The sequence below is a fragment of the Electrona antarctica genome, assembly GCF_951216825.1.
Source record: "Electrona antarctica genome assembly, chromosome: 16".
Lineage (NCBI taxonomy): Eukaryota > Metazoa > Chordata > Actinopteri > Myctophiformes > Myctophidae > Electrona > Electrona antarctica.
The window spans coordinates 42,487,127-42,510,480 of NC_136797.1; the positions used below are offsets into that span (position 1 = coordinate 42,487,127).

The 23,354-nt window shown below is 40.6% G+C and overlaps 1 protein-coding gene and 1 long non-coding RNA gene across 2 annotated transcripts in view; both read left to right on the forward strand.

The window, feature by feature from the left end:
- LOC306939496 (uncharacterized protein) overlaps positions 1-22,752 on the forward strand; it is a gene marked incomplete at both ends in the record, with an annotated part of 36,476 nt that extends 13,724 nt beyond the window's left edge. The window contains 4 exons of the mRNA XM_079524083.1: positions 1,710-1,827; positions 18,649-19,147; positions 21,205-21,311; positions 22,696-22,752. Coding sequence (XP_079380209.1) covers positions 1,710-1,827; positions 18,649-19,147; positions 21,205-21,311; positions 22,696-22,752 — 781 coding nt within the window. The remainder of the gene's footprint in view (positions 1-1,709; positions 1,828-18,648; positions 19,148-21,204; positions 21,312-22,695) is intronic.
- LOC306939099 lies at positions 5,703-7,567 on the forward strand. Its single transcript, XR_013791830.1, has 4 exons — positions 5,703-5,837; positions 5,983-6,053; positions 6,642-6,678; positions 7,382-7,567. It is a non-coding gene; the product is annotated as an uncharacterized lncRNA (long non-coding RNA).
- Positions 22,753-23,354: the final 602 nt, after the last annotated feature.

A 23,354-nucleotide genomic window follows, 5' to 3' on the forward strand; every position in this document is an offset into this window, starting at 1 on the left:
CGTGAAATGAGAGTGAAATTGGATCAGAAAAGTTGAAAAAACAGAGGCTTAACTCAGGTAATGAACAGACATTGTTCAGTTTGAGTATGTTAAATCAATCTGGTAACACCTGCTATGCATCCCATGTCTATCATGCATTAGAAACATACTTATAATGCACTATTATCTGCTTAAGACACTATAAATGGTCTTTTAAGTAGAAAGGACATCAATCCTATGCAATACAAAAAAATATTTTTATTTTCCTCTTTACAGGTCATAACATACAGATTAGATTTGAGGTGAAACTAAATATATTTCACGTTTTACCAGTTTGGCGGGGTTCTGCAGGATCATTTAGGAGGTCAAAATTAAAATCCTGATTCCTGAATATTCTCATCAACGATGAAAACAGTTTGAGTTCTTACCAGTACGAAATATTTATTTATGATCCATTCTTATTGGGTTTTTTGTTTTGTTTTTAATATTACAACTATGAGAATTAACTTGGGAATCATAGGTGTGTTACAGTGTTACAAAGCCTGCCAGTGCTTATAAATATTGTTATAATTTATAAACCAGAATAGGTATTTGCTTATAACTTTTATAGACATGGGATACATGTGAATAGTAGTGTTACCAAAAATTATATATAAGATACTGTATACCACTTTAGAGTGTACCCGTTCTTTTTGTGGACTCAGGAAATGTACCAAATCTAGTTTTGATATTAGTGCCACCATATAACATATTGAATAACTTAACATTTCAATAATATAGCATTATAGCCCATGTTTCAAACAAGTCCACCCTAAAAGAATAAACACAGTTCCATCAAGATAGCGAACAACTTTATGTATTGATACCATAGAAGATTATAATGGGTTCAAGTATGGAGCAAAAGGCAGATACATTTACAGTACGTTCAAAAGGATTGTTACTCATTAGTGCCACCCTGTGTTCAATTGTGTAATTTATCCGGAAGGTACTGGACCACACAGTGCTGCCAGGGTATTCACTACTTATAGTAGTCACTTCTCCATCAGTTCTTTTTTTTGCAATTACTTAGGCTTATAACAAATAGTGCTCTTCCTACTTCCTCTTAAAACACAAATGTACACTTTGTTGTGTAAGCTTCATTACTTCAACAATACAGCTTTATGCCATACATACACACACCTGGAAAATCAGCATTAGAGCAAATCAATTCGAAGCGCATTTGCAAATATGCAAATTTAAACCCTGCCTGGCAGAATTTGCATCGGTACTACCGCCCTAGTTGATATGTAAAAGGACTTGGGGGAGAAGCATTCTGAAGATGCTAATAGTGCAAAAGGTGCTGCATGAAATCTTTAAACTGTGGGGAAACCATCTCACTGGCAACCATGCATACAAACAACAGGTATGTAGTTGCATAAAGTTAAAGTATAAAAGGTAATGCAGTTAACTGATACATACAGTTTAGTATATGTACCCACACACAGAACAGTATTTAAACAGTGCAAAAGCTAAGGCACAGAGAAACTTTGGGAACAGTGACACAGTAGAGGCATATATTAAGCCCAGCCATAACTGTAAAGGTCATTACACTTACACACTGGCGAATTAGCGACGCGATGCGAATGTCTGTCGCATTTTCGCACATTCGCCACTGATGTGGAAGCTTGTATTGACTTCAATTGGTTTTAAAAAAGGCGAATTATTCGCACGAATAAATCGCGTCCTCTCAGAGGAGGCGAGGGGGACGTCCTGGTCAGTCTGACATCACTTCCTCTCAGAGGAGAGCAGGGCTTCCTGTGCAGCGTGTTGTCTGGACTGGAAGGAGCAGACGAGGATGAAGACGATGAGGTAGTAGAGGATTGTGTGCAGGACGGACGCTGGACTGGACACACTTCTGTTGCCAAGGACACCTGACGATGGAGACAGGGTGAGAGAGAGAAGAGAGAGAGAGAGAAATTAGATGCCACACGTTTAAAGGAGCACTTCACCCATTTGCAACCTTATCTTCATATAATTGGTTATCATGCTACAGTATGCGAATTACCCTATTTTACTGAATATTTCCAAAGGAAATATCATGAAAAAACTGTATTATAATCGGGGACTAGAGTACTTGACATTCAATGTTCTTTTTCCACAAATGAGTCTTGAAAAATGGGGGTCGTCTTATATTCGGCACAATACAGTATAAGGCAGCACCATTTCTGTCTGCACACTCTTTGTCCCATTGGTGGAATGTGGACAGTTCAGCCAGAAACCTTTCTACCAAAGACAGCGGGATTCCAAGCAGCTTTTCGGCCTTTCTCTTCCTGGAATTCAAGTAAGCATTTTGAAATATTATTGTTTGTTAAAATCTTGTCTGAAGTGTCCAAACCGTCCACAGACCTCTGAGACACAGAGTGAGACAGACATGGTGCCATCTTATGAGCATTAGTGAAGACCAATTCAAATATGAAGATAAGGCAGACACCTCTGGTACTGTAGCTTCGTCATTACAGGGTCTGTCTATGGTCTGTTAGAACTGAAATCCACAGAATTTAGTTTGAAACAAAACCACAGAAAGCTGCGAAAATAATTCAGCAGGGCTTCAGAACGTAACAGCAAACATTGGACACTGGAATACGGGCAGACAATAGCAACTAAAATTAAATGGAATGGAATCTTCACTGGTGAAAAATATTCCAGTATATCCAAATACATTTTCTTTGCATGACAAAAGGTATACGACGAGGTATACAGGATGTCTTAATATAGCATCAAAATAGGTTAAAATAGGTAACACTTTAACCCGAAGATACATTTAAAATTACCTGGAATCTTCCCAGTTTGATCCCAGTAGTAGGAGGAAGAGGTGGAGGGACCGACTCTTCATCCAAAGAGAAAGGAACTGAAAGACAGACACATATTTAGACAGAAACAGACAGTAGCGTTCTATTGGAGATCTCCACCAACCAATACATGTGATTTTGATGCAGGGGTTAAAACAGCCTGTAATAAAGATACGCTCCTACGACTGCTTTGGAAAACAATACGGGGTATGCGAATGCATGAAGTGAGTGGCAAATCGAGTGGCACAGTGAGTGGCATTAGTGAGTTTAACGTCATTTAACGTTGTTTAATGCAATCAGATGCAAACCTTTCTGTTTGGTGTATGGGCTGTCAAGGCCAGAAAGTAGTTTTTTGCCATTCAGTAGGCACCCCGCCTACTGATAATTGTAGTGGAGTAAAAGTACAATATTTTCTCTCCAAGTGGAGTAGAAGTTAATGTGTTGCAAATCAGGAAATACTCACACACTGGCGAATTAGCGACGCGATGCGAATGTCTGTCGCATGTTCGCCACTGATGTGGAAGCTTGTATTGACTTCAATTGGTTTTAAAAAAAGGCGAATTATTCGCACGAATAATTTTCTGCGGGACAGCGGGATTCCAAGCAGCTTTTCGGCCTTTCGCTTCCTGGAAAGTAAGCATTTTGAAATATTAGTTTGTTAAAATCTTGTCTGAAGTGTTCCACCCGACTGTCTGTCTGTATGTCTGTCTGCCTGTCTACCTACCTATCAGAGAGAGAAAGAGAGAGAGAGAGAGAGGAGCTGTAGCTTACGTCACCGTTAACGAAGATCACGCTTATTTCTGCTGTAATTGAATTAGTCGGATCATAACCATTGAATTATAAGATAATGTTTACCACACAGGAAAATAACAGATGGGATGAGAAAAACTGAAAAAGCCTACAAAACAAACTGTGCTTCAGAAGAACAGAGGCCATGGTATTTAAAAACACCACTGGAATGTCAGTACATTATTAAATCTGTATCATCTGTACTTTTGTCAGGACAGGAGATGTATTTTAACCCATTAAAACCAAGAATGCCTCTTTTAGCATCTGCTATTCAAAACTAGCAGATGAACAAGGTCACAGCGTGCCACTTGTGCATCTCATATTTTTGAACATTATTTTTTTTTGAATCGTGAAAGTGTGAGGAGAGCTACTGATTTAGAAGGCATTTGTAGAATCTGCGTCAGGTCTCAATGGGTTTGTTCTCTGTATCACTTGCCTACTTCTGAAAAGGCAGTATGGCTAGTGTTAGGATGATTAAGATTAAGATGATAAGGATGACTAGGATTACGACAAGGGAGTTAGGATAAGGAGTAGAGCACCGAAGTCCTGACGTCACTGTCAGTAGAGGGCGTCAGTCCCCAGGTTCGTGTACTTTTTATTTGCATTGTAATCTCCATAGGGGGATTTTAGATCGCCTCATATAAGAACTGTGTTTCAAAAAATACGAACCTGGGGACTGACGGCCTCTACTGAAAGTGACGTCAGACTTCGGTGCTCTACTTCAGTTACTCGGTTATGATTCATCAGTTCAATTACTATAGAACGCTACAGTGTGTTACAGTCCTAAAACAATAAAAATAATCTTGAGTTTCATACTTTCATTAAATAACTGTCTCTCTCTGTGCGCGTGCGCACGCACACACACACACACACACACACACACACACACACACACACACACACACACACACACACACACACACACACACACACACACACACACACACACACACACACACACACACACACACACACACACACACACACACACACACACACACACACACGTTGTACTGTACTGTAACTAAATTAAACTAGTCAAAAATATCTCTAGGCCTACTGAAAATGTATTTTACTCACCCGTGACCCGTCAAACGTTATGTGGCAGCTCTCTCCCCTCCCCGTCGTCACCCTCTTGCGCCTCATGCTCGTAGAACCCTGGAATCTCGAGTCCGTCATCGTCCCGCCTCCCGTTTGTGTTTATGAAAGCAAGCCCGTCGACACACACACACACACACACACACACACACACACACACACACACACACACACACACACACACACACACACACACACACACACACACACACACACACAATTAGACATGTAGAGATGTTATAGGCTACTGGGAATCAGGAAATTCTCAAAGCTAATTATGCATTAAAGTTGTGCAACTCACCTGCCAAAGAAATAACGGCATGCGTCACGGATCCAGTAGAAGACAAACTGGTAATAAAGCCAGTACAATTATGATCGCATTACCACACGCCACGCCCAACAGACTCGACCCCACGCCCAATGTAGAAGATGACCAAAGTTACGACAACAGGGAAGTTGCTCCGTGGGGATGTTTAGGTTCACGCTTAAGTTTATGGCAAATATCTGTCCCATAATTGGAGAAGCGTGGCATCCATACACTATATATATACTATACTATAGCAGTCGCGCTTCCAAGAGTTGGCGTCTCACAGTGATGACGTCATGCCGCCTCTAGCTAATCATAACGTATCATGATAAAGGCCCCTCTCTATCCTGATTGGATGAAGGCTGGGCCACCTAGAGAAAAACCAGAGCCAACGAAACCTATGGTTTTTTGACCCCGAGGTTAACTGGGGACAGGGAGGAACTCCTTATATGGAAATCACTGAATATAGCCTACCTGTAGCTGTCCCAGCAATGGGTATTTTGTAATATTTGATTTTATTACTTGCCTTTCTGAAAGTGTATAATGTGAACATTGTATGTATTTTTGTTTGGGTAATATAGTGTATTTGTATGCTGTGTGTGGTGCCTGGTCTTTTATTGCTGTTCATTATGACCTGTTGAGGGCAGGTAGGTGCAGAGCCATATAATAGAAGAGTTGCGTTATTGAGGGGGCACGGAACAGCCCGGTCACGTGATCCCGGAAGCGCTCGGGCGCACAGCTGCGCACTTACTGGGGACCTGATTACTGATTAGGGACAGACTGGAGTTGAAAACTACATTGTTTAACGAGCGCGCCGCGGATTTCGGCTATTTGAGGTATGTATGCAAAATGACTAACGTTTTTTAAAGTATTGTACAGTGACAACTAAAGTCTCTGTAATGTTTATGTTGTACTATAAATAAAAAACGCTCTAAAATAAAGGGATTTAAGACCATTAAAAGCCGGGCTGTTGCCTTTCAGGCTTTCACTCTCAGTCACAAAGCTGGAGTTTGAAAGACATTGGAGAACGCCGCGGATATCGGCAATTTTAGGTATGTATGCAAAATTACAACTGTTTTAAAGTATTATTCAGTGACAACTAAAGTCTCTGTAATGTTTATGTTGTATTATTACTAAAAAACGCTCTAAAATAAAGGGATTTAAGACAATTAAAAGCCGGGCTGTTGCCTTTCACTCTTTCAGTCACTGAAGTGTAGCCAAGTCGATAATGTCGAATGTTCTTATTTTAATCATAACGCCAATTTTAATACAGAATGTCAAGTCTAGTTTTCTTCATAATCTAATATGATTATGTAGGCCTACGACAATAATTTACTATGCCACTATAGCACTAGTCCTCTAGTAGTCTAGTACTTTCTCAAATGTGTTATTTAAATGTACCCTTGGTTCCATTCGACCACTCAGAGTTAAGGTTTTTTTTCTTTGCAAATAAAACATTTGAGAAAGTACTCAACATTGGATTTCGTGGCAAAAATGGAGCGTTGACAAAAATGTTCTCCACAAGCCAACAGCAATGAACCCTAATAGCTATAGCGCTTCACTGTGTTTGGTTAATTGGTTGTAGGATCTAGGACATTGTTATAATGTAGGATTGAGTTTTCTACTTTTTCTACTTTCAGATACCTCTTTCAGAGAACACCAGAAGAACACCAGAAGGTTTGTATCAGAATATCAATTCAAGATGACACATACTACCACCACCAGTGTATGGCAGCTGTCAGTTAATGACCAGCAGCCATAATGACCAGCAGCCAATTTATGACATATCATGACTATACGTATATTATTGTATTCACAGGTTTATAATGTTATTAAATGATAGAATAAGCTAATTGAATGACACAATGATAAAATAGGGCTTGAGTGATTAAAACCAGGAAGACAAATGTCACTATATATATATATATATATATATATAAAAAATCATTGATATATTGCCAACTTTTCCAAGGCCCTCAGTCCTTGTGTTATGTTTACTACTACTACAACACTTAGATATTATTTCCATGTGTCATAAATTCAAGTTAAGACCTGACTGACTGCATTCTGCCATGCTGTTTGTTGTAAAGAACCTCCATGGGTCTCATAGATTATACATTCAATTAAGCATGATTTATTTACAACATAAGTTAACATAATGAACTCTAAACACAAACCAATGGCACTTGTGCTTATACTAGTATACGCCTTATAGCATAATGTTGGTATAACATTATTTATTTTATGTGACAGTTTCTCTTCTCAATCTGGACATAAAGAAGCAATGAACATATTGAATGACCATATAATTGACCATATCATTGAGCCTTTCAATTCTAATACAGTCAATGCTTGGACTCTGCTCCTTCTTTCCTTGTAGACAGTTGCTGCTGCAATATGGTTGGCTGTGAGGCAGTCGGCTGCAAAAGCCGGTCAGATAAAGGGGTGAAACTTTACGGCTTCCCTGTAGAACCTGAAAGAAGGAAGAGGTGGTTGGTCAGTGTGAACCGGATGGGTATGACCATGCCAGAAAATACCAACAAAAGAAAGCTCTGTGAGGTAATGTAAAGACACTGTAATAATGTTGATGTGTAGTGTTTGTGTAGCCGCAATTTGCAACTCTAGATTTTTTTATAATGGGATGAATCTAGAGTTGCAATACCCTCCATTGACTCCCCACTCATCATTTTGCATTTGCGATCTGCTTGTCTTAAACAACGTTAAACTCACCAACATTGCAGCTGTAGTCCAAGCTTGAATTATTCTCTTTCAATCTGCCGAGCTTGTTTTTCATAAAAATCCCCCGTAGACATGTTATGAGCTACTTTCTGTCAAGAAATTCTGTGCAAGTGATTCTTTTTCTAAGTGCTGGAGTTTGGAAGCGCTCGTCGTAAGTCACTGAACGTCCCTGCATGCATCTGTTTCGCATTTGCACATAATGCAGGAGGCAGCAGCGCGACCCCTTAACACAACCGAGCGCTTCCAAACTCCAACATTTCTTCTTGACAGAAAGTAGCTCATAACATGTCTACGGGGGATTTTTATGAAAAACAAGCTCGGCAGATTGAAAGAGAATAATTCAAGCTTGGACTACAGCTGCAATGTTGGTGAGTTTAACGTCGTTTAAGACAAGCAGATCGCAAACGCAAAATGATGAGTGGGGACTCTGGGGAGTCAATGGAGGGTATTGCAACTCTAGATTCATCCCATTATAAAAAAATCTAGAGTTGCAAATTGCGGCTAGTGTTTGTGTAACTTTGTGTATCTAAAAATAAACAACCGTTACTCTACAGGCACACTTTGAGGCAGATCAGTTTGTAAATAAAAAGGGAAAGAAAAGGCTAAGGGACGATGCAGTTCCTAGTATATTTGCACATCGTGCACCAACTAAACGACGGAAGCCACCTGCACTTCGAACAGCACCTGATGTGAACTTAATTGTTAGGGACCACAGTTACACAAAAGGTAATATAGGTATACAGGTACTTCTCAAAAAATGTGATTGTGGAAAAGTATAATTCAAAAAGTGAAACTTTCATATATTCTAGATTCAATGTGCATAAAGTGAAATATTTAAAACCTTTTTTTGTTTTAATCTTGATGATTGTGGCATACAGCTCATGACAATCAAAAAATCAGATCTCAAAATATTAATAGTTTATGAGACCACTAAAAACATATTTATAATACAGAAATGTCGACCATCTGAAAAGAATGTTAAATATATGCACTCAATATGTGGTCTGGGCTACTTTTAAACAAATTATTTCATCAATGGGGCATGGCATGGAGGTAATAAGTAAGGCCAAACGGAATCTGCAGGTTTCTTTCTGTTTTTCTGCGGTGAGGAAAATCTGCAGAGTTCCTTTTTTCTTTTAAGGTTTTAGACAGTTATCCAGGACTGTGATCAATGTGTTTAGAGCAAAAATAACTCTAAATATGCTAAATAAACCTTAAAGTACAACAAAAAAGTAATTAAGATCTATTAGTCAAACCTTCGACTTCATCCATTTTTATTCAATAATAATTCACTCCTTCATGAACATTCTTTAGTACAATTCAAATAACAAATGTGAAATTAAATTACAATGGGTCCAGCCAGCGGCTTTCCGTCCGTTAGCCAGCCAGCCAGTCAGTCAGTCAGTCAGTCAGTCAGCCAGTCAGTCAGCCTGTGGCTTTCCGTCAGCCAGTCAGTCAGCCAGCCAGTCAGTCCGTTAGCCAGCCAGCCAGCCAGCCAGCCAGCCAGTCAGTCCGTCAGCCAGCCTGTTAGCCAGCCAGCCAGCCAGCCAGCCAGTCAGTCCGTCAGCCAGCCCGTTAGCCAGCCAGCCAGCCAGTCAGTCAGTCAGTCAGTCCGTCAGCCAGCCAGTCAGTCCGTTAGCCATCCAGCCAGTCAGCCAGCCAGCCAGTCAGTCAGTCCGTTAGCCAGCCAGCCAGTCAATCAGTCCGTTAGCCAGCCAGCCAGCCACTCAGTCAGCCAGCCAGCCAGCCACTCAGTCCGTTAACCAGCCAGCCAGTCAGTCAGTCAGTCAGCCAGCCAGTCAGTCCGTTAGCCAGTCAGTCAATCAGTCAGTTAGCCATCCAGCCAGTCAGTCAGTCAGTCAGTCAGCTAGCCAGCCAGCCAGTCAGTCAGTCAATCAGTCCGTTAGCCAGCCAGCCAGTCAGTCAGTCAGCTAGCCAGCCAGCCAGTCGGTCAATCAGTCCGTTAGCCATCCAGCCAGTCAGTCAGTCAGTCAGTCAGTCAGTCAGCTAGCCAGCCAGCCAGTCAGTCAATCAGTCCGTTAGCCAGCCAGCCAGCCACTCAGTCAGCCAGCCAGCCAGCCACTCAGTCCGTTAACCAGCCAGCCAGTCAGCCAGTCAGTCAGTCAGTCAGTCAGCCAGCCACTCAGTCCATTAGCCAGCCAGCCAGCCAGCCACTCAGTCTGTTAAACAGCCAGCCAGCCAGTCAGTCAGTTAGCCAGTCAGTCAGTTAGCCAGTCAGTCAGCCAGGGGCCAGCTTGGGGGCTTTCTCAAGAGGAATATCTGCCTCAACCAGAGCCTTTGTAAAATCCAACACAAACTTCTTCCTCTCAGCAGTACATGGGTCTTGGAGAGGCAGGCAGCCAGGGTTTCAGTCCTAGATCGTACTGCAAAACAAAGACAATTTGTTATAATAGTTGTGTGTTATATATAAACACAATATCATTGAACAGTATATCAAATAATGCAAACATACAACTCACATATACAAGTCTCTCACACATATCTGCCTTTCAGGGGTGTAAATCGAGTGATGGACTGCTGGTCACAATACAGCTTTATTTTCTTTGCAATTATAATATTAAATCACATTATTGTCAATGGTAACAAGTGCACACATGAACCAAACTCCTCTGTCAGTGTCATTTGATTAAAACAAATCTCTCACACAGAAATGTAGCCTACATTACAGGTTGACTATAATCATTCTGGCTGCTAGACTAGGTGTAACAAAACAAAACGAAACAAACTGAAAACTAATATATTTCTAGCCATCACTGCTACATTCTCAATAGTCAATACTCGAGTGAAATACAAGGGTATTCAACAGGGTGTCCGAGACCCCTAGGGGGTCCACTAACTAACCCTAGCATCCCTATTCTGAGGGTAACAGTCGAAAATAGCAGATCTACAAGTTCCCAAACGATGCCTCATGCTGCGACTAGGTGGGCGTCTAAAAATACTGAACATGAATCCAACACAACACTGCACTGTTTGACATGGTGCTGTCAAACAATCTATGAAGGCACTAGGGAACGGTGGGCACCAAAACAGAGTGGGCACTAGGGAACGGTGGGCACCAAAACAGAGTGGGCACTAGGGAACGGTGGGCACCAAAACAGAGTGGGCACTAGGGAACGGTGGGCACCAGGGATAGGTGGGCACCAAAACAGAGTGGGCACTAGGGAAAGGTGGGCAGACTGGGCACCAGGAGAAAGGTGGGTAACAAAACAGAGTGGGCAAGCTATGAAATCTATTAAAGTTTAATCTGCAACACAGTTTTATATGGGGTCCCTGGCTCCTGCTTCATCTCTCTCAGCTAAAGGTTTTCTCTCAATTCAAATCAATTCATTTCAAATTAGCTTTATTGCCTGGCATGAGAAAACATACATTTACATTGCCAAAGCAAAAGTGGAACGAGACAATCAAGATAAAACAATGTATGTACAAATAAATATTGAATATAAATAGGAATTGAATAAAGGTGTAAAAGTTCTCACACACTCTCTCCAAACACACACGTGAGTCCATCACTTTATTGAAAAAAATATTCAAACAAAAGGTTTTTAATATTTCACTTTATGTGCAATTAATCTAGAATATTTGATTTATTTTTTATAGAAAAAATAAAATTAACTTTTCCATGATATTCTAATTTTTTGAGAAGCACCTGTATGGGAACATCTATTTGTAGTAATATTTCATACTGACGTAAGTCTTGTGTGTCCTAACTGTGTGCCATGTATTCTTTACATCCATTTCAGGGATTGAATGTGAAAGGGCTGAGAGTCTTAGAAGGAAAAGTCAGAACAGACAGGAAAGAGAGAGAATTCCTAGCAAGGACAGAGGTGAAGAAGAAATGCCAAGCGAGCACAGAGTAGAGAGAGAAATTCCAACAGTGGACAGACAGACAGCTGAAAGAAAAGAACCTGTGAGGGAGCACAGAGTGGAGAGAGAAATTCAAACCGAGGACAGACAGACAGCTGAAAGAGAAGAACCTGTGAGCGAGCACAGAGTGGAGATAGAAATTCCAAGCGACAGAGCAAAAGCAGGAATTCCAAGTGAGGACAGAGCAGAACCTGTGATAGATGAGCAAAGAGAGGGCACGCAACCTGCAGAAATCACCACGATGGAGGATTTAAAAAAAGAGTTACAGAAGCAAATCACCACGGTGGAGGATTTGAGAAAAGACTTACAAAAGCAACAGAGGGCTACTCAGAGAGCACAGGGGACTGCTGATAAGGCACGGGCATCATTAAAAAGATTAAGGAAACAAAAGGCAGCTTTGCTCAGGAAAGAGAAAAACACGGATAGGAAATTAGCCAAAATATTTTCTGAAGACCAGATGAAGGCATTAGGCCGAATAAATACACAGGGAATGAAATGGAGTAATAGCACCATCAAAAAGGCATTAAGAATCAGGTTTTCTGCAGGACCAACAGGCTATAACACCCTCCGAGATGAGCTGCAAATCCCTCTGCCTGCAATAAGAACACTACAGGCGAGAATGCAAAGGGTTAAATTTGAGCCAGGGATTTTAGAGGAGGTCTTTACCTTTTTAAATCTTAAGGCAGCAGGGATGGGTGAGATGGAAAGGGAGTGTGTTTTAACACTTGACGAGATGGCCATCACTCCAAGTGTTGAATTACACATGGGCTCAGGACGGCTGTATGGGGATGTCACTTTGCCAGATCACACTGGACCAGCAACACACGCCTGCGTTTTTATGTTGGCTGGCGCTACAACACGCTGGAAACAGATTGTAGCTTACCACTACAGTGGCAATTCAACACAAGGAAAAGTGTACAAACCAATAGTACTGGAGATTATTGAGAGAGCCGAAGCCATTGGGCTTCATGTCATTGACGTCACCACTGACATGGGTAGCCCTAATCAAGCCATGTGGAGAGCTTTTGGAGTAGACTACAGCAACACATCTGTCCCACATCCTGTGACACCAGAGAGGCAGCTGTATTTTATGCCTGATGTCCCCCATCTGGTAAAAAACCTGAGGAATGCCCTTGTCCAACACACTATCACAATTCCAGATGATGTTGTGGCAAAAGAGAATTTAACATCTAATGAAGTGTCACTAGAGCCCATTAAGGACCTCATTAATTTCCAGGAAGGGATGGCACTAAAAATAGCCCCAAACTTGACCAGGAAATCCATTGAGCCTAATCATTTCGAAAAAATGAAAGTTGGCCCCGCCATGAATGTTTTCAGCCACTCCAGTAGTGCTGGACTAAAATATCTGGTGCAGAAAGAAGGACGACCCCAATCCCATCTAACAACAGCATGGTTCCTAGAGAAGGTCAATCATTGGTTCGATCTGATGTCTCTGAGAACTCTGTCTTTTCTAAGGCTCTGGGTAGGTGTAGTGCCCTGTGATTAGAGTGAAGCAGCATTGATTGCACCTGTGTGAGCTAAGCTCAGTCAGAACAAACAGACTTGCAGTGGTGTAAGGAGCTCTTGTTAAACAAGAGTGTCCTTAAAATAAATAAATAAAGATTAAAATTAACTAACTCTCCTAAAAGAATTGGCAGAAGGCGCACACGGTATGTTACATGTTGTTGTTTTGTTTGTAAACAGTATTGTCTTTTCATCGTTTGTTTGAACATGTGAATGTAATGGACATTTCATTGTGTTTGTTTATAATGTGGACTATTTCATGACTATGGACACTTAAAAGAGACAGCTCGACTGTCAAAGAGGACATTCATAATTCATATGCATGTATAATTCATTGTGTTTAAAAGGATATTGTTTGTTGTTCTTTGCAGTTTTTCACGTTGTCTTGGGGAAAATAAATACCCTTGAGATATCAGTTCAGTTGGAGCGTTGTCACTTGTCAGTCTGCTGGTTGAAGAGCTTTAGGAGCGGTTATAGTGAAAAACGTGGCCACCACCGCCGAGGAGGAAGACCAGTTCCAGACGCACGGCATACGTCGGCCATTCCACCTCCTCGCAACGGCGGTGAGCTTCGGGACAAAGCGTTCCATAGCCACGAGAGGGCCCAGGGGGTTTCCAGGACTCATCCCGCAGTGCAACATTCATCAAACCACCCTGCCTGTCTACAAGCTCCAGCCAGCACGCATCTGGGGTAACGTGGCGCACATGAACTAAACCTAAAAATACAGAAACGTGTGGACCTGCGGAGCAGAAAGGTGACGCTGCAGTTGTCGAGACGGCCACAAGAAGGCGGCATCGTTCCTTTTTCGGTCTTCCAAGTTTCTACAGGAGAACGTTCATTGCGCAAGAGTCAGGTGACAGGTCAGACCGTATATTGTGTGGGTGAAGAAAAATATCTAATTTATAGGCCTACTAAGACAAGTTGAATTGTCTTGGAAGGTGGAACATTTATCTTGTCTGAGAAATAATATATATAGGTTTGAGTTTGAGACATTCTGCTCATTTATTATTTTCAAAGAGACATATTTGCCTATTCTGTGTATTTATTTGTAAAACTGGACAAGAGTTTCTACAAGAGAATTTCTATTAAGAGGTTTTTCATAAGAAGACATTTCATTTAAGAGTGTATTCCCTAAGAGGTGATATTATTTAATTCCATTAAGGAGGTGATTTAAAAGGGAATACAATTTCATGTTATTTAGGTTGTGATGATATACAAAAAACAATACACTTTGATCTAATTCAGCTGGTGATTTAAAAATACTATCATTTATTTCCGCTGGTGATTTAAAAACACTTTCATTTCATTCAGGTGTTTAAAAAACAAACAAAGGATTTAATTTAGGCTTTGTTGATTTAAAAATAACTTTGTGCTTTAAAACTAGCAGTTGCTTGTTATACACATATCCTGGGTTGTGTAATATTACCTTTTCTAAAGCAAAGCCACTCTAACTTAAAGGGACAATTATGGATGAGGTTGTGGTTGTTGCACCAGAGCAAATAATTGCTGCACTAAAGGAAGAACAGGCAATTCTAGGAAAAAAGCTGGAAACTGAAGATGAAGAGTCGGTACGAGAATCAATTAAAGAGCGCTTAGACCTTGCTCAGCCTGTTATGAAAAGCGCAGAAGTAGAGCAGCCACCTCAATCTGCAACAGTCAGGCGATCAGAGAGGGAAAGACGCCCGACTGAAAAAATGCGTGCATTATTAGATCAGGACAGTAGAAAGAGATAACTGAAATGTATCTCTTCGTATCTACAATTCAAGGCAGGGGTTCAATTAGTCAGAATGAAGCTAAAAGAGGAATACACCCTAAATGTATTATCATCATAATGTTACTGTAGCATTCTCATAGCCTGGCATATGGCCAGACTAGTATCACTGCGTAGATATCTCCCCAGGGAGAACTTCAATCAATATTCACCAGTTGATAAACTATCTATATTCTTTATGTACCCAAACTGTAATAGAAACTATTTTGGCATAGGTCTAAGCTACTACTACTCCTGAGCTTGAAATGTTAGAATTTACAAAATGCTGTCTGTACTCTATGTATAGGCTATCCCACATTGATCCAGGTATACAACTGAAAGTTAAAGGGAGTTCTAAACTTTAGCAGGTTTGGTGTTAATTGGTACTTTTCTTTTTTTTAATATACTTTTATTTGGGAAAAGCAGTACAGTATAGACAGCATTTCTATGTATACATGGGACACAAGTGCAATTCCCAGGATTTATTTTTTCTCCCCCTCGTCCCCCCTCCAACTGACTCCATCTCCAATGTCTCTGTATAATCCTTGCTTTCTTCAGATGGACTACATATGGCATCAAGTCAACACTTAACAGGGGCAAAGGGCATTATCTCTTCAGAGTGTACATTTCAGGAGAAAAAGAAGAGAGTGGGCAGAAAAAGACAATAAAAACAAAAACAACAATTGGTACTTTTCTATGTGTCTTGCAGATGAAAGAATCACAGTGCTATATGGGACCTGGAGTGTTGCATCAGAGCTTATAGCTGGCCCTCTGAGGCAGGAAACTGGCACCATTAGTGTTTCGTTCAGTGTTTCATTAGTGTTTAGTGTTTCATTAGTGTTTAGTGTTTCATTAGTGTTTCATTAGTGTTTCATTAGTGTTCAGTGTTTCATTAGTGTTTCATTAGTGTTTCATTAGTGTTTAGTGTTTCATTAGTGTTTCATTAGTGTTTAGTGTTTCATTAGTGTTCAGTGTTTCATTAGTGTTTAGTGTTTCATTAGTGTTTGTTGTCGATAGTAGTAGCAGCAGGTAATTTTACTGTTGAAATAAGAAAACACACAATACAATAATTAAACGCAGAACATACAACCGACTAACAACATTTACACAAGAAAGGTATAATGTGGACATTGATCCTTATAATAACATTTACGGGCACTTTCACCTACCGACCGACCGTCCCAGGACCAACGGAGAACTGAAGTCCAGATGTGCGCACACAATACCCAATGCTTAATATAGCCACACCCACCACTCTTTAATATAAATGTAAATATAATAGCCCCTGTACATCCCCGTTCTACCCCCAATAAATCGCTTCTACTCATAAGAATAATAACTATTATACACCAATGTTCAAACATTACAGGAATAACTGTATTCTTAATAATAAAAGCTTATACATTGATAGCTGATACAAGACCTCGATCGATGAGGCAAGAGATGTGATGCTCTCCACCTACCTCTAGGGTGCATCACCGCTTTACACACAGGTCAAATGCTGTCAGCTTAAATATAAAAAATGTTTCTCACAGGTAAACACCACACTCAGCTAAGGGGGTCCCTGCTTCATCTCTCAGCTAAAGGGTCCCTGCTTCATCTCTGTCTCAGCTAAGGGGTCTCTGCTTCATCTCTCTCTCAGCTAAGGGGGTCCCTGCTTCATCTCTCTCAGCTAAGGGGGTCCCTGCTTCATCTCTCTCTCAGCTAAGGGGGTCCCTGCTTCATCTCTCTCAGCTAAGGGGGTCCCTGCTTCATCTCTCTCAGCTAAGGGGGTCCCTGCTTCATCTCTCTCTCAGCTAAGGGGGTCCCTGCTTCATCTCTCAGCTAAAGGGGTCCCTGCTTCATCTCTCTCTCAGCTAAGGTGTTCAGATAAACATTGAAGACCACCTGATGCCATTTTCTCAAATGATTTGTCCTGTTGTTCCAATAGAAGACAGCAGATGGCAGCAGAAGCCCGTCTACAAACACCCGCCATGTTTAGCCCTCAACAGTAATACACAGATACATGCACTGCTTTTTAAGTGCAGTATACAGTCAGTCATCAGCTCTCTGATATAAAACAATAAAGTGTGTGGACTTTAATCCACAATCACTCCATACGACAGGTTATGGTTAATTAATGATAGAGTATGTTTGAGTGGCGCGATCCCCTCCGGTGCATAGCTTTAGAAAATGACATCATATGGCAGCCAAGGCTATGGACTTTGTTTAGAGCACTTATTATGACGTGAATCGAACGGCAGCCAAGTCTATGGACTTTTAAATGTTTGTTTAGAGCAGCAGTTAAACAAACATTGACGACGTGAGACGTCATCTGGTCGATATAAATACAGTGGACGCCCCTCACTTCACAGGAGTGTGATTTATCATTTACTTATTTACATGTTTGGGTCCCAGGGAGACGCCAACAAGTGAAACGTATGTGAACCCCTGCTGATTACAATCTAAATGCAGGAGTGTAAACATCTCCATTCTCTCTGATATAAACCAATACAGTTATGTGGTGTTATCAGCTCTTCTCCATTCTCTCTCTGATGTAAAACAATAAAGACAGTGGACTTTAGTCCACAATCCTTCCTTCCGGCTCAACGATTAAACAATGTTCTCCATTTACAGGAATCAGCTGTCAGTCAGTCGTACATGTTGACACTGGAGCAGCGAGCTTAGAGAGAGCTGTTTCTACAAAGACAAACTCTGTAGGCACCGAGAAGGTAAGAATGAATATAATATATATTATTATTATTATTAATAATGGTAAGATCTGACTATAGTCCAGTCAATTTGTGGTTTAATTGACCCAAAATAAATTGCAATAGTTATCGTTCCAGGTATTTTTATGATCCTTAGGGTCATCCAAAATGATATTCTTAGTGGATTAAGGTAAATTCAGGGGCTGAAATGTGGGGTCTTTGTGCCTTCAGTGTGACACAAACTAGAGCATATCTCTGCTTCTGAACATCTATTTTCATATAATGTATAATGGACACGTTTTCAGTATTATGTAACACTAATAATAAAAACACTGAACTGACTATACGATTGTTGCTATTGGTGGATAAGAAAAGATCAAATATCCTGATTTCCAAATATTTATTTAGTTCATTATTATTAGTTATTATTTAGTCAAAAGATCTTGTTAATACTTGTCATTGGATCAATATTTATAAAACCCTCAGTCAGATGATCAATGTGGCTCAAATATCTATCCGATCTACAAGCTCACAACGTGTCTCAATGCAGTGCTTTGTGAGCTTGTAGATCGCTACTTTTGCATCATGACGTGCATCTTGTACGATGAGGGAGGTCATACAAATAAATCATAATAAAGTTTAAATATTGTAGATACAGTGTGTGTGTGTGTGTGTGTGTGTGTGTGTGTGTGTGTGTGTGTGTGTGTGTGTGTGTGTGTGTGTGTGTGTGTGTGTGTGCACACGTGTCCAAAGACCTGGACACGTGTGTGTGTGCACACGTGTCCAAAGACCTGGACACGTGTGTGCGCGCACGTGTGCGCACGCTGTTGTGACTAAACAATGTTTTCTCTGACAGGAATGGCTTACCTCAGGATTGCGTTGTTGGGAGAGCATTGGTCTGGAAAGAGTTCATCAGGAAACACCATTCTGGGAGGAAGTGTTTTTCAAGCTGGAGTTCATCGGTCAGTGCTGAGTGTAAGACATGGTGAAGTATCAGGGACTGGGAGACATCTGGCAGTGGTGGACTCACCAGGCTGGTGGTACAACATACCACTACAGAAGAGTCCAGAGATGGACAAACTGGAGATCCAGAACAGTGTGTGTCTCTGTCCTCCTGGACCACATGCTGCTCTTCTGACGGTTCCTCTTCATTCAGCATTCACCAAACAACACAGAGTAGCATTAGAGGAACACATGTCACTTCTGTCACAGAGCGTGTGGAGTCACACTATAGTACTGTTCACCTTTGGAGACCGTCTGGGAGGCAGAAGCATTGAGCAGCACATTGAGGCTGGAGGGGAACACCTCCGCTGGCTTGTTGCCAAATGTGGGAACAGGTATCATGTCTTCAACAATGAGAAGAGAGATGACACTCAGGTCACACAGCTGCTGGAGAAGATAGAGGAGATGGTGGCAGGAAACGGAGGTGGACACTATGAAGTTGATGGAGATGTTGCAGAGAAGTTGTCCGAGAGGAAGAGGAACATGGAGGAACATGTCCTGACATTGATGACCAAGACACACAGACACAGAGCTGTTCTGAAAGCTCTGTTTGAAGGTAATGAACATCAATCAATTAATCAATCAATCAGGCTGGTAAATTATTAAAATAATAATCGAATAATGTATCGCGATTCAATAATAGATGCAGCAACGTGACATAATCTATAAGTGAAGCCTAAATATAATTATATATCATAATATAATTATAATTTATATTATATATTGTATGTAACCGGAGGCTATAAGTACATACTAGACGGACCACAGACTTATTATTAAAATATACAATCTTTATTTAGAAAATGCAATATATAACATATGGACTTTATTACGAGCAATTTATATCAAAGTTAACAATAAAAGTAGAGACAGATTAAATCATACAAGAACATTAGCTTTCCCTATTAGGCTATTACCAATAAAACCTACAGCTTAATTCAGTATGGCTAAAGCAGTGACCACTGACTTGTGATCACATCTGTACAGGAAATGGAAATGAACACAATGAATATACACCATGAACGCCTGTTACCATACAAAATGAATACATATAGCTGGGCTAGCAATATATAAACTAAGAGACTCACCAAAGACAAACTGCTACAGCTGAGCACACACAATTAACACATAGGTGTGGGTTCTCAACCAGCATGTTCCTCACTAGAAACAACCACATTTAAATTACCTTTTAGTTACATTTGGATTAATCATACACATCCCGAAAACACAAATAAACACATCCACGCTAAAGAGAGAGAGAGAGAGAGAACTTACACTTTAATAAATGACTGCACTACTCTCCGCGTGGACGACGCCCCAAACATATGACAATGGCCAGCACTCCGTTCTCATTGCATCCCTCTGTGGAAACCATGACACGTTGCCCATATTACTAACACATTATGATACAAACATTATCCCAATACACAGTGCAAATAACCGGAACCAAAGCAATACCTTTTCAGTGCGAGTTGCTAACTCCCTGCCTCCCCTCCTTTCCTCGTCGGAAGGGACTGTCGTTCCTACGGGATACCGATTCAGTTTGGTTAACTAAATATACTGCATGTCAAACTTAGCGATCACAGAAGCAAGCTCTCTTTTAGGCTAAGGCTACTCACCCAAACACTTTGGCATCAAAGCCCTGTTCGCAACCCTCTCTCTCGTTGCAGTAACACGGCCTAATAATTCTATCTATATATATGTGTATATATCTTGTATTGAGCGCTGCGACGTGTTCTGAGCTTGTAGATCTGTTATTTGTTATACTTGTGTGTGACTTTTGTGACTTGTATGATGAGGTAGGGAGTTATTTATGGAAAGATACATGATAAATATGTTTCTGTCTGACAGCATGGATATGAAGGCTGCTGTACAGTCTAATTCATATGTTTCTGTCTCTGACAGCATGGATATGAAGGCTGCTGTACAGTCTAATAAATATGTTTCTGTCTGACAGCATGGATATGAAGGCTGCTGTACAGTCTAATACATATGTTTCTGTCTGACAGCGTGGATATGAAGGCTGCTGTACAGTCTAATACATATGTTTCTGTCTGACAGCATGGATATGAAGGCTGCTGTACAGTCTAATACATATGTTTCTGTCTGACAGCGTGGATATGAAGGCTGCTGTACAGTCTAATAAATATGTTTCTGTCTGACAGCATGGATATGAAGGCTGCTGTACAGTCTAATAAATATGTTTCTGTCTCTGACAGCATGGATATGAAGGCTGCTGTACAGTCTAATTAATATGTTTCTGTCTGACAGCATGGATATGAAGGCTGCTGTACAGTCTAATAAATATGTTTCTGTCTCTGACAGCATGGATATGAAGGCTGCTGTACAGTCTAAGTCTGATTTAATGACCAAATGATTGATTCCAGGAATTAATTCAATACTATGTGAGTAACATACTGTTCTGTGGATAGTTCAACCAGAATAGTTTGTAATTAATATACTGTAGATTAATCCCTGAGACCATAAATTGTGTGTGTGTGTGTGTGTGTGTGTGTGTGTGTGTGTGTGTGTGTGTGTGTGTGTGTGTGTGTGTGTGTGTGTGTGTGTGTGTGTGTGTGTGTGTGTGTGTGTGTGTGTGTGTGTGTGTGTCAGGAGAACATCAGAGTCTACCAGATGTGAGGCTGATGTTGGTTGGAGGAGACCAGTTTACGAGGAGATTGGCTGGATGGCACATACTGCAGGAGGATGTGTTTAGGATGGTGAGTAATATTATATGAACTTCATGTTATAATGAGTAATATTATATTATATGAACTTCATGTTATAATGAGTAATATTATATTATATGAACTTCATGTTATAATGAGTAATATTATATTATATGAACTTCATGTTATAATGAGTAATATTATATTATATGAACTTCATGTTATAATGAGTAATATTATATTATATGAACTTCATGTTATAATGAGTAATATTATATGAACTTCATGTTATAATGAGTAATATTATATGAACTTCATGTTATAATGAGTAATATTATATGAACTTCATGTTATAATGAGTAATATTATATGAACTTCATGTTATAATGAGTAATATTAGATGAACTTCATGTTATAATGAGTAATATTAGATGAACTTCATGTTATAATGAGTAATATTAGATGAACTTCATGTTATAATGAGTAATATTATATGAACTTCATGTTATAATGAGTAATATTAGATGAACTTCATGTTATAAATATTCTACATTCTATAAATTGCCCTATGTGTGTTTATCGATGCCACATCTACAGTAAAGGCTTAACTATACTGTGTCGCACTCCGTAAATATCCTATCTACAAGCTCACAGCGCATCGCAGCATGACACACTGTGAGCTTGTAGATCGCCTATTTTCAGGTTAGAAATGTCAAACTGAAGTACTTTTCTAAATGTCTGTCCTGCCTCTCTAACATTCTCTGCACATCCCGGTCTGTGGTCTTACTTCCATATTGTAGCTCTGGTGGAAGATGGTTCATAATTATTAATGTATGAACCATCTTCAGATATAGTTATAGGTCTAATGATTCTATAGCCTATAGTCCAGTTTAATCTGTGTTGCTGTGGTGCTATTAGACAAGGAGGGTGTCTTTATTTAGGACAGAATAGTCGTTTAAATTATGGTTTAGCCCATTTCGACCTGAGGACGATTCTACAAATGTCTTCTATATCCTGACAGTTTTCTGAAAAACCTCATGTTTCTATGTCAGTGGTGCTCAAACTATTTCATGTCAAGGAGCCCCAGAATTATCTGTATATGGCTGTAGACCCCCATCTGAAAATATGTTGTTCCATGGACCCCCCAGAAACAAAGATTTGAGTTAAAAAGATTTGCGCCACATTTTTCTAAAATAGCAGATCTACAAGCTTGTAGTGCGGCACTCAATGCCGCGCTATGAGCTTGTAGATCTGCTATTTTTCAATAGCTAAAGTGTAACATAATGCTTATAACAAAAATGGGTTAGTTTAAAACCTCCTAAGTCACGTATTGATTATTATAACTAACATACATTAAACCTCATATTCCAGACAGAATGTGTCAGACAACAGAGACGAGTTGCTGACAGAACAGTGAGTGTGGTGATGTGTCCAGGCTGGTCGACTACACCTCCATCACAGAAGATCAAAGATGTCCTTCTACACGGTGTGACTCTGTGTTCTCCTGGACCCCACGCTGTCCTGCTGAATGTTAATGTCATGCTCGGTTTCTCTGAAGCTGACAGGAGATCAGTGGAGGAACAGATGGAGCTGCTGGGGGACAGAGTCTGGAGACACGCTCTGGTTCTGTTCACACAGGGATGGTGGCTGGGAGAGAGACGTGTTGAGGAGTACATCGAGGCTGAAGGAGAACCTCTGAGGAGGATCCTGGAGAAATGTGGCTACAGGTACCAGGTTCTAGACTGCCTCAATCTGGACATCTCAGAAGTGAAAGAGCTGATGGAGAAAGTAGAAGACATGGTGACGAGGAACAGAGGACACTTTGTTCCTTCAGACTCCAGAGAAGACAGGTCTGTCAGAGACACAGGACACCTCAGGGAGGGACATGAGACGAGACAGAAGACCCCGTTAGAAAGACTGACAGGAAAGACATTTACTGATGAAGAATGGAACAGCCGAGAAGAAGAATGGAGGAGAAGAGAGGAGGCAGGGAGGAGAGAGATGGAGGAAGGGAGGAGGAGAGAGGAGGAAGGGATGAGAAGAGAGGAGGAAGGGAGGAGGAGAGAGGAGGAGATGATAGAGAAGGTGTTGCAG